At 39.0% G+C, this 17,993-nt stretch overlaps 1 protein-coding gene across 2 annotated transcripts in view; it reads left to right on the top strand.

Moving 5' to 3' along the window:
• The window catches only part of fancl (FA complementation group L), a 77,738-nt gene that overhangs the window by 21,482 nt on the left and 38,263 nt on the right, over window positions 1–17,993 (top strand). For both annotated transcript variants that reach the window (XM_067989040.1, XM_067989039.1), the window contains exons 4-6: window positions 2,334–2,394; window positions 3,381–3,437; window positions 10,948–11,045. In XM_067989040.1, coding sequence (XP_067845141.1) covers window positions 2,334–2,394; window positions 3,381–3,437; window positions 10,948–11,045 — 216 coding nt within the window. The remainder of the gene's footprint in view (window positions 1–2,333; window positions 2,395–3,380; window positions 3,438–10,947; window positions 11,046–17,993) is intronic.

Raw genomic sequence — 17,993 nt, 5'->3', positions numbered from 1 at the left:
GGGATCTTGCTATGTGCCAATTGGCTTCTGCATTTGTCTACATGACAATCAAAGCAATTCCGATAATCTTGTGTGAAGGATTGAGACATTTTTCAGAGGCACAATAAGGTGCTGTATAAATCTGTCTTTTTTTTTTATGATTGTAAAAATACAAATGTTTATTTGTAGGTAGCCTCTAGGATCTTGCACTAAATCTAGATTGTGAGAATGTACCAGTTGCATCTTATAAGATACCTAAACTGAAAGATAAGCAAAGCATTTTAGTAAGGTTGAGAGGGGGAAAAAAGATGGAGTGGAGAGGAAGGAAACTACTTGTATTTCAATCACAGGGAGGAAGTTGAATGATCTGCAAATTACATAATAGAGAAAGCAGGTAACTGAGATGAATGTGCTGATAGCTAAGATGGTGGAAAGGTCCTTTCAAGGAAATAGGCAGGAAATTGAAGGATACAGGAGGTCTGAAATGAACACGGAAAATGTTGGAAACACCACAATTCTCATTGCAGTTGTCTCTGGAACTTTATTTATCTGGGGCAGGTTTGGGTACTGGGAGCCCCCTGAAGTAGGCTTTGGGCCTGCAGACAGGTTGCACTGATTCTGCTGGTGCTGTTTGTGAAGCTCTTTGTGCATTCTGGCAGTCAACATTTGAGGGCTGGGGAGACTTCACTGCTGCAGCTCATGTTCATCTTGGAAGGCCCTGGTATGCACGATTGTTTGAAGAAGTCTGGTGCCTCAGGAAGAGGTATTCTAGTTCCCACTGTGATCACTCTTGCATGCATGTCCTCTCATGCTCCCTTGCTTGCTTGCACTCAGTTTTTATTTCTTTTCTAGAATGGGAGGCTGCAAGAGGGAGCAAAAAGGAGTATGGGTTATTCACATCAGAACCTTGACTAGATAAGGGTGCTACTAGGGAGAGAAGTTTATGGATAAATTTTGCATTATTGAATTTTAAAACATTTCACGAGTTTATTTTTAAGTTAAAACTATAATAACTTTTATATAGCTCCATTTAATGTAGGAAAACGTCCCAAGGCACTTCACAGAAGTGTAACCAGAAAAAAAAATTGACACCAAGCCAAAGAAGGAGATATTAGGATGGGTGACTAAATCTTGGATAAAGAGGTAGGTTTTAAAGAGGGTCTCGAAAGACGAGAGAGGGGTTTAGGGAGGGAATTAGAGCTTTGGACCTAAATGGCTGAAGGCACTGGTGCCAATGGTGGTGTGAAGGGAGAGGGGAAGGTGCAAGAGGCCAAGTTGGAGGAACACAGTGTTCTAGGAGGAATGCAGGGCTGGAGGAGGTCACCGAGATGGGGAGGGTCGAGGCCATGGTGGGATTTGAACAAGTGAATGAGAATTTGAAAATCAAGGGATTGGTGGATCGGGTGTCAATGTAGGTCAGTGAGTACAGGCGCTGGGTACACAGAACTTAGTGAAAGTTAGGATACAGGAAGCAGAGTTTTGGATGAGCTTAAGGTTATGGAAGGTGGATGATGGGACACTGGCCATGGGAACGTTGGAATAGTCGAGTCTGGAGGTAGCAAAAACATGGATGAGGGTTTCAGCATAAAGCAAGTTTAATGAGGAGCTATCATGGTGGCTGCATCTTGGAGAATCATTTTTCTTGCAACTTGATTGGGCAGAAGCCTTCGGCAGGAATAGTTTGTGGAATATGATTGGTGAATAATTAATTAAAGAACGAAAAATTGATGGATATTCATTCTATGAAAAGTGACTAGGTTTTTATATAATTTTGAAAACGCTAATTTCAGTGGTCTAGATGGAGTAGTGAGTGAGCTTGGAGTCCGTGTTAGCTGTGAAATACGGAATTGAATCCCATTCAGTCCAAGATAAAAGACTTTTCTAGTATCTTTGAGGCTTCTAAGTTAAAATAGGAAGCAGGTACTGTAACAGTACAGTAGTAAGTGTATTTTATTAGATCGTCTTGGACTGAAATGTTAAATTTAAGTTATTTTTGAGGTTACATTGATTACCATCAAATTTCATTGAAATATTTGTAGAGTTTTCAAATGCAGTGAATGCTGCTATTTGTCTTTAAAATTAGCTTAAAATAATATTCAGGCTGCTCATCTAAGTACTTTTTAAAAAAAAAAGTCTTCATTCAAATTCAGTTGGTCAAGTTCCTGAGACAATTTTCTTGACCATTTCTGTTGTAAGGTTTATTTTACTGTACACTGCCTTGAGCAGTTACCAACACCAGCTACTCTTTAGCCAAGTGATGAGGTCTGCATCCTAGTATATTTCTTTAAAACTCTGTGCCATTTATAACTTGTAAATTTACATCATTTTATTTTTATGTTTTTAATCTATTGAAGACTTCAGTGCAGCTGGCAGTTAAAACAGGTCTTGCATGGATACCAGCACATTGTGAAACAGGTAATGTGCAATATAATGGCTTCAGTAGTGTAATAAAAATTTAGAGGTTGCTATAAATTGTCTCTGAACAGTAAAAACCTATTTAAATGTGGTTTGCCTTATTGAATGAGAAGAGGAAATATAGCCTTTTTAAAAAAAAAATTAAAATCAACACTTCAAAAATTGTTAATATTATGAAGACCGACAGCAGCGGAAATTATAATAAACATGAGGATTCATCAGACTATGGTTCAGTTAGAGTATTTCCATGACTACATTTAATTGTGCCTGTCATGCTTTCAGTCCTGTTGCATATGAAGGTTTAGATGTAGAGAATGTTTCGTATAGTGAATGAAAATAGACTAGCAACTTAAACACACAATGTTGATAATTAGGTCTGTTACTTGGGCTGAAAAATAAAACCATGTGTTCAGTGTTCTAGCCAGAAGTAGGCATTTGTGGTTTGTCTTTCAACATTTCTCGACATTATTCTCGACCAGCTTAATAAATGAAATGCAGCCTTGTGTATACTTGTAGCTTTGGTTCCATTAGAATTATCCATGAGGCTCTTTTCAGTTCACATTGGTCCCTATTTATGTTCAAATATTAGTCCATATCAGAAGTCGTGAGTTTATAGCCCTGAGACAGGAGTGTTATTTCTGCACAAAGATGTCTTATCCCATCAAAAAAAGTTCTGTGGAGATGAGTAACTATGTTTAATTATGCCTGTCAACTGGCTTGTCTGAATGTTACAATGAATTTCTGTTTATGAAGGCATCAGAAACCAGGAGGGTATTCCAGGTATTTTCGCTGCCTGATTTTTTTTTTCACTGCCCCCCCCCCCTACCCACCGAAGTGATGGCTATAAAATACAGATGGAAGAGACGAGAAGACATTGCAAATATATTTTGGCTGCTTCACATCAATTCTAGATTTGACTTCTGATGCACTGTATTGTACCAGCATTCACTGAGAGAACATTTGACCATTTTCCTTTCTTCCACCAGAGACTGCAACACTGCTCTGACCTGGTCAGTTTTATGTTGGAGTTTAAGTCTGTTTTGGTGAGTAAAAGCACTGTAAGGAATGGAGCTTAAAGCAAAGAGCTCCATGAAACATCAGTCTTTTATTATGTTTACTTTTTCAACGGCTTGATTAATCAATTCTATACTCCAGACAAAAAAAACTCAGGTCTTTAGTTCCACCTTTTGAGTGCAAAGAATAAATAAAAGTCTAATTCTAGGTTTTGTTATATTTCACTGTACAAATTTGGGGACAAAAATTTATTAAAGTACAGCTGAGTCAAAACATTACGACCATTACATTATTTAAAACAACCAGCCCTTTTTAAAAAAAAAAAATCTGATACTGGTTTTTGATATGTTATCATAGCTTCCAATCTTGAAACTTATCCAGCTTATCATTCCTGGAAAGAAGTTTTACAGGAACATTGTCACAGTAAGAAAAGTAGATGTCTTAATCTAGAATTTTTTTCTCACATTTTAATCGTTAGAAGTACTTTTTAACAAGGGAAAAGTAACTCTGGTGATGAAGTGATAACTTTCATCACATTAAACATTCTTGTTTTGACTTACTAGTGGTTTCTTATTTCTCTGGTTAGAGCGCTCTGTTTTCACCAGGTGTAAGCCACTAGTTTTGTCATCTCATCTTCTCTCCTGATGTAAAATGATGATGTGGGAGACTTTAATCCTGTGGAAGGTCATCCCTAATTTCTCAATCAAGTAATGTTGTTTTGAGTTTGAGAGAGGTCAGATTCTTATGAGTAAATTAGAATTAGTGAGAGGAAAGTTATCTAAATGCAAGCAAGTTAAATGAATGTAGAATAGTCAAACAAAAGGTTTTTTTTTAAAAAAAACAACTGCTGAGACACTAAAACTGAGTAATGAAAAGAAAGACTTGCATAGAAACAGGCTATTTGGCCTAACGGGTCCATGCCAGTGTTTGTGCTCCACACGAGCCTTTTCTCACCCTTCATCTAACCCCATCAACATATTCTTGTATTCCTTTCTCCCTCATGTTTATCAAGCTTCCCCTTAAATGCATCTATGGTAGTCGCCCCAACTACTCCTTGTGGTCGCGAGTTTCACATTCTAACCACTCTCTGGGTAAACCAGTTTCTCCTGAATTCCTTATTGGATTTGTTAGTGACAATCTTACATTTATGGCCCCTGGTTCTGGTCCCCCCTGCAAGTGGAAACATTTTCTCTACCCTATCAAACCCTTTCTTAATCTTAAAGATCTCCAAGGTCACCCCTCAGTCTTGAGCCTCAGCCTGTTTAATCTTTCCTGATGGGTATAACCTCTCCGTTCTGGTATCATCCTAGTAATTATTTTTTGCACCTTCTCCAGTGCCTCTTTATCCACCTTATAATATGAAGACCAGAATTGTTCACAGTACTCCAAGGTTCCATACAAGTTTAATATGTCTTCTCTGCTTTTCAATTCTATCCCTCTAGAAATGAAACTGTGCTTTGCTTTTTTTTTTATGGCCTTATTAACCTGCGTCGCTACTTTGTGATTTGTGTATCTGTACCCTCCAATCCCTCTGCTCCTTTACCCCATTTAGACTCTTATTTTCCGAGGAGTATGTGGTCTCCTTTATTCTTCCTCCCAAAATGTACCTCCTCACACCTATATTGAAATTTGTTTGCCAATTACACACCCATACTGCAAGTTTATTAATGTCTTCCTGTATTTTGTCGCAGTCCACCTTGGTATTAACTATATCCCCTCAATTTGGTGTCGTCTACAAATTTTTGAAATTGTACTTCAGATTCCCGAACAGTGGTCCCAGCACCGATCCTGTGGAATGCCACTTCCCACCTTTCGCCAGTCTGTGTAACTACCCTTTAACCCCTACTCTCTGTTTTCTGTTTTGTAGCCAGCTTGCTATCCATTCTACGACTTGTCCCCTGACTCCACATGCCCTGACCTTAGTCATAAGTACTATGCACTACATTATCGAAGGCCTTTTGAAAATCCAAATATATCTGCTACATTACCCTTGTCTACCCTTTCTGTTACTTCAAAGAATTCAATAAAGTTGGTTAAGCTTGACCTTCCCTTTTGAAATCTGTGCTGACTATTCTTTATGATATTTTTCTATTACATCTTTGAATAAGGATTCCATTATATTTCCTACCAGTGACATTCAGCTGATTGGTCTATAGTTCCCTGGACTTGTTCTAGCTCCCTTTTTAAATATAGGAATCACATTAGCTATCCACCAGTCCTCTGGCACTATTCCCTTTCTAATGATTTTTTCATATATAAATGTAGTAGTGCCTCTACTATCTCTCCCCTAACTTCTTTTAGTATGTGTGGATGCAGTCCATCCAGACCAGGGGTTTTATCCTCTAAGTTTGATTAATTTATCAATTATCTCCCCCTTTCCATCTTAAGTGTCTTTTTTTGATCTCTTCTAATGTCATGCCCACCAGGTTAGTCTCCCTGGTAAATACTGAGGCAAAGTAATTATTTAATATTTCTGCCATTTTGCTGTCATTATCTGTGAGTTTATTGTGTATATCCCCTAGTGACCCTATCCATATCCTTATTTGTGTCTGTAGAATATTTACGATTTTTTTTATATTCCTTGATAATTTAATTTTGTAGTTTTTCCTTTGCCTTCCTTATTGTTTTTTTAGACTTCTTTCCTAACCTTTTTGTAGTCCCTTTTGTCATTCTCTCTTGTTTATGTACTTAGTGTATGCCTTTTTCTTTAGTTTTAATTTTTCCCTTATTTCATCCATGGTGTGTCATTACTGGCTAGTTTGTTCTTGCTTTTTAGTGGGATATATTTCTCCTGGACTCTCTTGATCACTGTTTGAAATGTTTCCCACAGCTGTCTATTTCTTTGTCAGTATTTTTTTCTAATTTATCTGCCCCAGTTCTACACTCATCCCCCTTAATCAGCTTTTTTCCAATGTATTTACTTTGGTCTTTGTCTTACTTATGTTCTTCTCAATCTTTACCTTAAACCTTTTTATGTTGTGATTGCTATTGCCTAGATGTTCCTCTACGCTTACTTATCATCTGTTCTAGTTCATTTCCTTTTACTAGGTCCAACAGTTCCTCTCTTGTTGGGCTTTTTATATACTGGGTAAGAAAGGAGGCATGCATGCATTGTAAAAATTTAATTCCCTGTACCCCTTTACCGACCTCTTCTTGCTAGTTTGAGGGTAGTTTAAAATCACCCATGGTTATTATTCTATGTCTTTTTACTCATTTTGCATATTTGCTTACATATTTCTTCCTCCACCTCCTTTCCACCATTAGGTGGTCTGTAGTATACCCCTATTGGTGTGAACGATCCCTTATCTTTTATTTCAATCCGTATGTATTCTGTTTCTATCCTTCTGTTAGTTACATCCCTTTTTCTACTGCCATTGTTATCTCTAATTAGTACAGCTACTTCACCACCCCCCCACCCCTGCCTTCCTTCCCTATCCTTTCTGATTATGTTATAACTTGCAATATTTAGTTGCCAGGCCTGTTCTTTATGTAGCCAAGGTTCAGTTATTCCTACTACATCTGGTTCCTTGCTACAGATTGTTTTCCCCCTTCTTATTTTGGACACTGTGTATATTGCTGTACAGGCAGTTTAATTCATCTTTAATAGTTCCTTTTTTCTTTAATTTTAACAGTACTTTTATAACTGTATTTGTTCCTTGACCGTTTGTTATCTTCCTTACCCTGGTCTGACCTTTACACCCATCTCCTGTTTCTCTTACCTTTTCGACTTTTGTTATTGCTACCAGATCTGTACTCCCATCTTGCTAGTTTAAAGCCTTGTTGACTGCCCTATTTATCCTTTCCGCTGGACCATGGTCCCATTCCGGTTCAGGTGGAGCCAGTTCAAGTGGTACAGCTCCTCCATGTCCCAGTACTGATACCAGTGTTTCATGAAATGGAACCCCTCCTTCTCACCACCTTCAGCCATGCATTCACCTTTCTGATTTGCCTATCTCCATGCCAATTAGCATGTGGCTCAGGTAGTAATCCTGAGATTACCACCCATGATGTCCTGCTTTTTAATTTAGTTCTATTTGCATTTATACAGTGCCTTTCATGATCTCATGATGTCCCAAAGCGCTTTACAGCCAATGAAGTACTTTTGAAGTGTAGTCACTGGTTGTCATGTAGGAAATGCGGCAGCCATCTTGCGCACAGCAAGGTCCCACAAACAGCAATGTGATAATGACCACACATGAACAGATCATCTGATGTTGGTTGAGGGTTAAATACTTGCCAGGACACAGGGGAGAACTCCCTTGTTTTTCTTCGAAGTAGTTAAATGGGATCTTTTATGTCCACCTGAGAGGGCGGATGGGGTTTCAGTTTAACATCTCATCTGAAAGATGGCACCTCTGTCAGTGCAACCGTCCCCCAGTACTGCACTGGAGTGTCAGCCTAGATTTTGTGTTCAAGTTTCGAGTGGGGCTTGAACTCACAATCTTCTGACTGAGGCAAGAGTGCTATTAACTGAGCCATGGCTGAAACCTATAGGGAATTTTCTCTTTCTCTTACTTTGGAATGGAGGCACAGTAGGATGGGCCATTAAAATGTTGAGTTTACAAGCATGGGGATCACATTTTAAAAAAAATATATAATTCACCCAACATGCAAAGTTATAATATTTTGATTGTTCGAAGAGCCATCAAACTGTGATATTGCAAGCCTTCAGAACTTTAAAGAATGCTGTAGTATCAGGATGAAACATGAGCCTAACCAATTTAAACCCATAGGCGCTATGCAAGTATTAATCCAGTTATTAAAAGTGAGAATTGCTTTTATTTCTGTACATTGGCTTGTGTAAAATATAAATCAAGTGCCTCTTTTAAAATGAGTACTTTCAGACCTTGGGACATCTAAAATGAGCTAGCAAGCACTGTGAATAATACATACGTCGTGCACACTGAATTTTTTTTTGTATCCTGATCGTGTGTTTGAAAAGCCCATTGATTGAAGGAGCTCACTTTTTTCCTGATGCTCAAGTATGATGAGTGGATAGGACTCCCAGCTGCAACTGAATACAGCAGAAGGAGCAATCGAAGAATAAAATTTGGTAGTCGGAGCTATAGATGGAAACGTAGCAAAAATCCCTAGTAAAATGGAAGCTGAGGTTGCTAATAAAGTCAGCCAACTGTTTAAATTCTTCAAAAAGTTAAATTTGCCACATGTATATGATATAAAATATTAATCAGAGTAACAGCTGGTGTTCTGCTTTGAAGTTTTTGCCAAAGGTACTATATAACTAGCTGCTAGGTGGCCCAGAATTTGCACAGGAAAATGTTTTTTTTTTCTTTCCTCTTTTCTCCCTGCGTAATGGCTCACCCAGAAGGCTCAGCCAAGATCACAAATATGCTTTGGAAAATTGCAAACACAAATGTTAATTATTCTGTAGTATAGAACATATTTTGGAACAGCACTGCTTTTTAACCATTTCTTTTTTTTAAAAGAAGTGGGCCTTCTGGATTCTCAACCGTATACTATCCAGTCACTTTTTTTTGTAAAGTGTTAAAGATGGCCATGCGGAAAGGCTGTCTTCTCTAATCTATGAGCTGGGAGTGCTGTACGTTATGGACAAACCTCCTTGAAAAGCCTGTTGTCCCTGGTTGACTTACCCATGATTATGGAGCTCCATTTAATTGGAAAGATGAGCAATGCTACATGAAAAAGATGGGTAACTTACTGTACCAGTTACACTGGCAGCAGTCGTTGAAAATTAATTAATTTTGTCTCATACAATTTAATTTTTCAGTTTTTAACTTGTCATAACAATGCCCCTAAAACTTCAGTTGTTCATTTAAACACTTTTTTAGCTCATGTAAGGTTCCTAAAGTCTTTAATCATTTGAATAAAACATTGAGAGCATTGCCTGATGTAGCTTCACTTCAGCCTCATGGTGGACATTTGAGTTTAAATCAAGTAGGTTAGGTGAAGATAAAACTGTTGACTGTGTGGAACAGTTAAGCAAGAGTAACGGTGTACAGTGAGAAGACCTTCAAAAAGAAAACTGAATCAAGCACTCAATGGTAGCCTGTTTTACATCTATTCCCAATTTTTATTTCCGTTGAAGTCATGAAATAAAAATCAGGAGACGTGTAAAACAGGCTGCCGAATTGCTATCACCATTTTACACTATTGCACAAAGTCAGGATCTCCCCCCAAGAGTGCTGATAATAACCAGTTTGCTCCAGCAACATAAATTAAACATTGAAGTCACTTATTTCAACAGTACAAGTTGAGGCATTAAAAGAATTGTAATGGCGAGGCATGTATAGGTCTGCAACTCCTTACACTGACAAGTCTGCTTTGTGCAGATTTCAAAAATGTTTGTGTTCTAACTTGCTTAAATTTTAAGTCAATACTTATTTGAATATTACCGTCTGATACAAAAATCACGTCAATTTGTGATTCCTAACAAGTACAATTTTAAAACCTAACCACTGCAGCATATTTTTTGGCTCCAAATGCTGAATCACCTTACACTTCAAATTGTGTGTTCACAAATCAAAATTTCCTGGGGCAGAATGCACCCAAAGCTCCATAGGAATTAAGTCTTCAACCATCAAAGCTCACTTTCTCCTTCAAAAATTTCTTATCACACTTTTATGTGCTTGAGCTTTCCCCCCTTAGGATACAATTATTTATAGCCGCAGCTTAGATTATGACCGGTTATGTCCCACTACATTCCCATTGTAACTACTTTTTTGCATGTCCTACATGAGGGCTTTAGGTTTCAGAAAAATCTTCAAATCCAAAGTAATAGAGGAATTTTAATTATTCAGTTGCCTTGAAGTAGTAACCTTGGTCATGGACCTTTTAGTCGAGGCTATTTTTCAGGAACAATTTTTTTTGAATTGTCAACTTTTTGGGACTGTCAGCTCTGCACGGCTTTGTAGCAAGTATGCTGTCTAATGTGAAATGGGACTGGTCCTGCCAGTTTTCTTTTGTACCTTCCCAAGATTAGCTGCAGTGCTGCTGCAAAGTATGCCATCTAGCAGCCAAACCAAGAACTGAATTCGCTCAATGAAGGTTGCCAAGTTTGAATGCCAGAAACCAGACTGTAATTTTATCTCGGATACTTTGCTTGGGGGTCTATCACACTACTACAGGAGGTACCATTCATCATTTTTATCTTAACAGTTTCCACGTCATAGCTGCTCACCTCAGCTCTTTTTTTGGAAGGCAGCAAACCGGTTCTATATTGTTCAACAAATATTTCCTGCCGTGCTTCCCTCTACAGCAAGATCACTTGCTGACTTGGTTAAATCACTGAAGTGCTAATTTTTTTTGAGTTACAGTGCTTCTGTTGTTGACCTGCCTTGAGAAATAATGAAGCTCATCATGCATGCAGCTGGCAAATTCCAATATCTGCTTCATTTGACTTAAAGCCTATAACAAAAACATAATAGTCTCAACTTCTATACTATCTAATTCATTCTGCCGTTACAGTGCACTGCAGTTTCAGAATCTGCTGTAGCCTTTTGAGTCATATGGTAAATGTGTTGTAGGTAATTGCTGAACAATAACTTCTCTATTTTGTAGGAAATTGCATTAAGGAACAAACATGACCAGCAAGCTCCTCCTCCTCCACAGTATTATGCACAGCTTATTAAAGAAATTGAAAGTTTGGGCTGGGATAAGTAAGTCGTGATTTCTTTCAATTACATAACATCACTGAGTTCACATGCTTATGACTTTTTAGAATTTCATAATATTGCTCTTATAAAACTTTTATTCATTTAAATATGTGGATATTTATAAATGAGCTGTTTATGTATATATTGGTGTGTATAAACATTTAAAATGCCATATAATTAAATTCTTATAATTAATAAATGCCATATAATTAAATTTTTGATTCATAGAATTAAAACCAGAAAATGCTGAAAAGCTCAGCAAGTGAGACAGCATCTGTGGAGAAAGAACCAGAGTTAACGTTTCAGGTTGAAGACCTTTTGTCAGAACTGAAAGATATTAAAGTTTTTAAGCAAGTACAGAGCCAGGGAAAAGTGGTGTGGGGGGGGGGGGTGGTGGAAAAGAGGGATGGGAGGGAAGGAAAGAATGAACAAAAGGGAAGGTCTCTGATAGGGTAGAGGGCAAAAGTGATTGGATGATTGTGTAAGGCAAGGTGAGTGGTAATGGGACAAGTTGAGACAAAAGATATTAACATAAATGCACATACAGTGGTTATGGTCTGAAGTTATTGAAATCCATGAAGAGTTTGGAAGGCTGTAAAGCGCCTAAATGAAAGATGAAGTGCTGTTCTTTGAGCTTCGTTGGAACAGTGTAAGAGGCCGAGGTCAGAGGTGGGAGTGGGACTGATAGAATTCATAGGTTCAGTTTCCCTTGTACACTGCTGATTGCCGATCTCAACTGTGCCTTTTTAGGCGGCAGTACCTCTCGACTCTATATATCCCCTCGTGGTTCAAGACCTGTATTACGAATGGCTAAATTGCAACTTTCTGCCTGGTACCTTGCCCATTCTGCTGCAGCCACTGGGGTCAAAGGGTGCCCTAATCAAGGTGTTTAAAATGATAAAAGAAATCAATAAGGTAGATAGTGAAACTATTTCTTCTAGTGGGGGAATCCAAAACAAGAGCTGTGGATGTTGGGTCAATTTAAATTTTCAAGAGTGATACATTTTTGTTCGGTGAGGGTATCGAGGGATATGGAGCAAAGGTGGGTAAATGGAGTTAAAGTACATATTGGCAATTATCAAACTGAATGGTGGAACAGGCTCAAGGGGATGAATGGCATTCTCTTGTTCCTAGTACCTTTTTGTAAGAGCACTAGATTAGCTAAGAGTATATAAGACAGGCACTAGGGGCTTTCACCAGGCAGTGCATTAGTATTTTGATTTGTGTAATTTGGAAATTAGAAAATATTTCCAAACTTTGTGTGCAGTGTGTGTTCTGGGAGTATCTGGTGACTCTGCAATGCTAACTAAGACTAATACCAATGTTGACCTTTGGATGGATGCAGTTCATTGGAGGATGGAAGGACTGGGAGAGATGCTGGACATGACTGTTTTAGTGCAGCAAAGCAGATTGAAGAACATTTTGCCTGAACAGTGAGCTGCTGGCTAAGAAGAGCTCTGGCTGTAGACCAGTTTTGGAGCCCTCCCACTTCGTTGTCATCTTCGATGTCCTTGGAATTGTCTTCCTCGTATAGAAGGCCCTCCTCCATTGTTGGCTCCAAGTACTGTCCCTGTTGCAGTGAAGTTATGCAGCATATAGCAAAGCATTAACATGGGAAACTCTGTGGGCTGTACTGCAGCCCACAACCAGACCTGTTTGAGACACCAGAATCTATGCTTAAGGAGTCCAATGTTCTGCTCAATGAGGGCTCTTGTGATGAATATGTTTGCTCTGGCAAGCATGGCATCCGTCAACTGCCTGATGCACACACAGACTCTGGACTGACTTGGTGTTCCCTGTTGCAGCCTAGGAGCTGGAGACATAAAAGTTCAGGGTGGCAGTGACTTTGACTGCCTCAGGCAAGGCTGTGCTAGCTCTGGCAGTGGGCTGTATGAGATGACACAACTGTCACTGCTTCCCTATAGAAGTGCAGCGTCTTGTGCAGTTCTCAGAGCAGAATTGTAATGCGTGATGTCCTGGGTCTGAGAGGATAAGGATTCCTGCAAGCTCTCTGACCGCCCCCCATCCTCCCCTGCTCTCCCTCAGCTGTAGTTCAGTGCGCTCATTTCTCCTGCTGCTGCTCCTGCTAGAGCCACAATGGCACTCCTAGCAGTTCCTCAATGAAGGCAAAAATGGGTTGCCAGGTGGACCCCTTGCTGGTTGTCACTGGTGTAGAGACAGCACCAGCAGTTGCAGAAGTTCTCAGTAGCCAAAACCCACAATATTTCACAAGCTAAATGTCAGTGTAAACATTCCAGCGATGACTTTTTTTTTTACTGGAGATCAGCAGAAGATCCCTTTAAATATAACTGGAAATGGCACCCTCCTGACTTATAGCGCCCATGGATTGTGGGTTGTAGAACAGTCAATTGCAATGCTGGGGATAACCAAAAGTGGCATTTGGGTCCTTGACCCAGTGTAGGTCTTCAATTTGCATATTAATATTTGGCTCCTGCCAGTTTTGGGCAGGATTGCTGGCTGCATAAATAAAAATCTGCTCAAACATTGCATTGGTTAGATCTCCAGTGCAATTTCAGTGCAACTTTTTTTATTTGGAAATTTTTATTCTGCTATCTCCCCATTCACACTGAAAAACAGGCCCATAGGCAGACTGTGCACTGGTCACATAGGGGAACGATTTCACAATGTATCCTTATAGCAGAGATGTTAGCTATCCCTATTTCAGTTATTATCAAATCTGATTCCACCACCCTTTCAGGCAGTGCATTCCAGATCATAACGTTTTTTTTAAAAAATTCTCCTCATCTTGCCTGATTCTTTTGCCAATTACCTTAAATTTGGTTACTGACCCTTCTGCCACTGGAAACAGTTTCTCCTTATATTCTCTATCAAAGCCTCTTAACCGCCTCTTAACCATCTCTGCTCTAAGGAGAACAACTTCAGCATCTCTCATATCTCCAAGTAACTGAAGTCCAGCATCCCTGGGCCATTCTCGTAAATCTCCTCTGCACCCTCTTATGGCCTTGACATACTTCCGAAAGTGTGATGCCCATAATTGGACACAGTACTCCATCTGGGGCCCAACCAATGATTTAGCATAGCTTCCTTGCTTTTGTACTCTCTGCCTCTGTTTATAAAGCCAAAGATCCCATATGCTTTTTTAACAACCTTCTCAACTTGTCCTACCACCTTCAAAGATTTGTGTGCATACACCCGTAGGTCTCTGTTCCAGCACCTCCTTTTTGTGTGCCTCTTGGTTAAAAGCAAAAGTATTCCTCATTTGTTAAGTTGGCATATCAGCTTTTAGCACTACAATCAAGCAGGAAAAGGGGAATTTTAGTATTGTGGTTAAACGCAAACTACAGAATGCTGTGAGAAATTTCGGACATGTGTGCATAGGAAGACTCATTTCCTGCTGTGCGTGTGCTGAGGGGATATCTATCTGAAAACATTTATGTAGCCATGCAACTAGCCAGTTATGATTGAGGACTGAAATCACATTCTGAGTAAGGTGAATTTATTGAAGCTAAGCAGTTGGTGGATGAACTTATGACGTGATTAAAAAAGCTGCAGAACATTATCATTATTCCACTACTTGGAACTGCAATGATCTGTTTGTGAGAATAGAAGTCAAGGTGTGACTAAACTGACCAAGCTTCCAAGCCTTTGCCTTTATTCTGTTTGTTTAAATTAAGATTCAATTTATGATTCAAGGGGATTGGAAATCTTGACTGGGTGTTGATCTGTGCCAGTGTTTACAATTAAAACTAATTATTTTTAAGTTTTTACATAGGAAAAAAAATGAACTAAAGGCATGTTTTTATGTCCTGTTTGCAGTTAAATAACAGGATATCAATTATTTAATTAATCCAATATTACTTTCAGTTCTAACAAAATCCTCCTTTCAATAACAAACACCACTGTAATCAGTTCAACTAAAAGTTCCAAATTCCCTCAATACTGAAACAGCAGCCTTCAATTTCCCTCAACAGTATTTCCCAGGACCAATCCAGCTTCTGGTTTGGTAATAGAATCCACACTACATGATAGCGGTGCAGCTACAAGATGCATTTCACTCCAGCAGCTTCACAGAAATGGCTATTAATCTGATTCCACCACCCATTCAGGCAGTGCATTCCAGATCATAACATTAAAAAAAATTCTCCTGATCTTGCCTCTGATTCTTTTGCCAATTACCTTAAATCTGTCCTCTAGTTACAGCTATCTGTGCTCTAAAACAAGCTCGTGTGTTTCAACTGTCGCTGTCAATTAGTCTTGTCATTTGAATGAAAAACAATAAACCTATCTAACCATAAGGGGTCAAAGTCCGACTCCAATAATTAAAGATCAGTGGCTAGAATTTCTTCCAGGCAGAGTCATTGTTGTATGAGTTTGCCCATGAGATGAATGCAACCACTGCAAGAATTTCTAGACATAGTATCCTGACTGCTAATCATGAAAATGGATGTTTGCTGTCTTATTGCAAGACCTATATAGGAACAGGAGTAGGCAATTCAGCCTTTTGAGCCAGTTCTGTCATTCAATCAGATCATGGCTGATCTGTACCTCAACTCCATTTAACAGTCTTTGATCTATATCCCTTAATACCCTTGCCTAACAAAATCTATCGATTTCGGTCTTTAAAAATTTCGATTGATTCGGCATTCACAGCCTTTTGGGGAGAGTTCTAGATTTCCACTGCCCTTTGTGTCAAAAGGGGTGTTCTGATTTCACTCTTAAATGACATAGCTCTGATTTTAAGATTGTGCCTCCTTGTTGGATTCCCCCACCAGAGGAAATAGTTTTATCTATCCTGTCTAACTTTTTTATAATTTTAAACACCTAATAGATTGGCTCTTGGCTTGTTTTAACTCAAGTTTAGAAGGTTAAGTTTATGCAACCTGTTCTCATAATTTAAGCCCTAATATCATTCTGTTGAATCTGTGCTGTACCCTTCCAAGGCCAATATATCCATCTTGAGATGCAGTGCCCAAAACTGGACATGGTACTCCAGATGGGGTCTGACTAAGGCTTTGTATGAATGAAGCATCACTTCTTCCCCTCTGTATTCCAGCCCCTTGAAATAAAGGCTAACAATCAATTCGCCTTTTTGTACCTGTCCACTAGCTTTACTGATCTGTGCACGTGAATACCCAAATACCGTTGCTCCTCCACAGTTGCTAGTCTCTTGCCATCAAGAAAATATTCCGATTTCTCTTTCTTGGATCCAACATGGACGACCTCAAATTTCCCCACATTGAATTCCATTCCACAGATTCGCCCACTCTCTCTTAATCTGTATGTACTTTTGTAATTTGCTGCTTCCATCTACACAATTTACCGTGCCTCTTAACTTAGTGGCATCTGCAAACTTGGATATACAACACTCTTCCTTCATCCAAGTCATATAATTTATCCCTTCTCTCTCTCTCTCTCCCACCTCCCGACTGATGTCACAAGGTTACCTCCAATTCCATGTGCTTTTATTTTGCTAATAATCTCTCGTGGAACCTTATAAATTGCCTTCTGGAAATCCATACAGACAACATCCATATACATCATGTTAGTGACCTTCTCAACAAAAAAAGTTCAACTAGTCGGACATGACCTACCCTCACAGGTCCATGTTACCTCACCTTTGATGAGCTCATTCTTGTCCAAGTGCTCAGTCAATCTGTCCCTGATGATAAATTCTAGTAACTTCCCAACAACTGACAGGTCTGTAGTTTTCTGTTCCCCCCCCCCTCCCCCCTTAAGTAATGGAATGACACTTACAATTTTCCAATCCAAGGGCACAATTCCCAAATCTATAGGGCTTTCTAAAAAAAAACAAATTATGACTAACTCATCTGCAATTTACTCACCTGTTTCTTTTAATATTCTGGGGTGCAAACTATCTGGTCTGATAGATTAGTCTACCTTAAGTCCCATTATTTTCTCTCGTCCCACTTTTTTAAAACTTGTATTAAATCCAATAAGTTCGTCCCCTTGAGTTATTTTTGGATTCCCTTGTACTTCTGGTATTTGTTCTCCTTCCTTCACAGTGAAAATTGATAAAGTACTCATTTAACAAGTCTACCATTTCCTTCTTGGCCATTATAGTCTCACCCGCATCTGTCTTTAATGGCCCCACGTTCCCCCATACCACTCAATATATATTAATAAATATTTATTAAAAACTTTCAATTAGCTTTGATATTCCTTATGAGGTTTTTTTTCTCCATAAAAGAACTCTTCTTCCTGCACTTAGTATAGATTAAGGATGTGCAAGATGATGATGTACAGGCTCCATGCCAGAGTCACCCTTTACATATTAGACAGATGTGACTAAGCTGCTGCTACTCCAAGTTTATGACTGGATGAGCAATGTAATAGTTGCTAACACTTTAAGGTGAAATCCACACTTAACGCAGGGTTGCTGCATCTCACCATTTTGTCCAAAAACTTTGCACCGAAACTTAACACAGCCTGTGACAGTCACAGATGTACAAAATTTTAGTGCAGAGTTATTTCCTAGCTGAAATAGAGTTATTAGAGCATGTTAGGTTATGGGAAATCTATGACTTGGTCATTGACACCCAAATACAATTTCCTCAAGTCTTCCTGTGCTTGCAGCAACCACCAGGGTATGATTTGTGAGGTTATGCTTAAATGGGTGGAACTGAAGGGGGGGGGGGGGGGGGGGGAAGTTATTGAAAAAAATATTAGGCAGGAGAGGGAGGGAATTGTGCCCTTTTTTTTCCACAAAAAAATGTTGCAAACATGAGACGAAAGCATGGAGGAATCTATTTAAGTACAGAAATGTTTCATGAGGGAACCCACTCATGCTTCTTAATTTATAATTTATCTTTTGAACTGCTCAAGAAATGCTTGATTTATTTAAATTGTTTCAAATAATCTGTTCTTATAGGATAAATTCACTGATCCAGCTGGGAGTCATTCCTGAAGGGAGTATGGGTTGGATACCAGGCCAACAACACTAGTGCTAAT

Source organism: Heptranchias perlo, chromosome 8 (assembly GCF_035084215.1).
Source record: "Heptranchias perlo isolate sHepPer1 chromosome 8, sHepPer1.hap1, whole genome shotgun sequence".
Classification (NCBI taxonomy): domain Eukaryota; kingdom Metazoa; phylum Chordata; class Chondrichthyes; order Hexanchiformes; family Hexanchidae; genus Heptranchias; species Heptranchias perlo.
The sequence above is the reverse complement of the archived record's forward strand: the minus strand, read 5'-3'. Positions and strand labels throughout refer to the sequence as shown.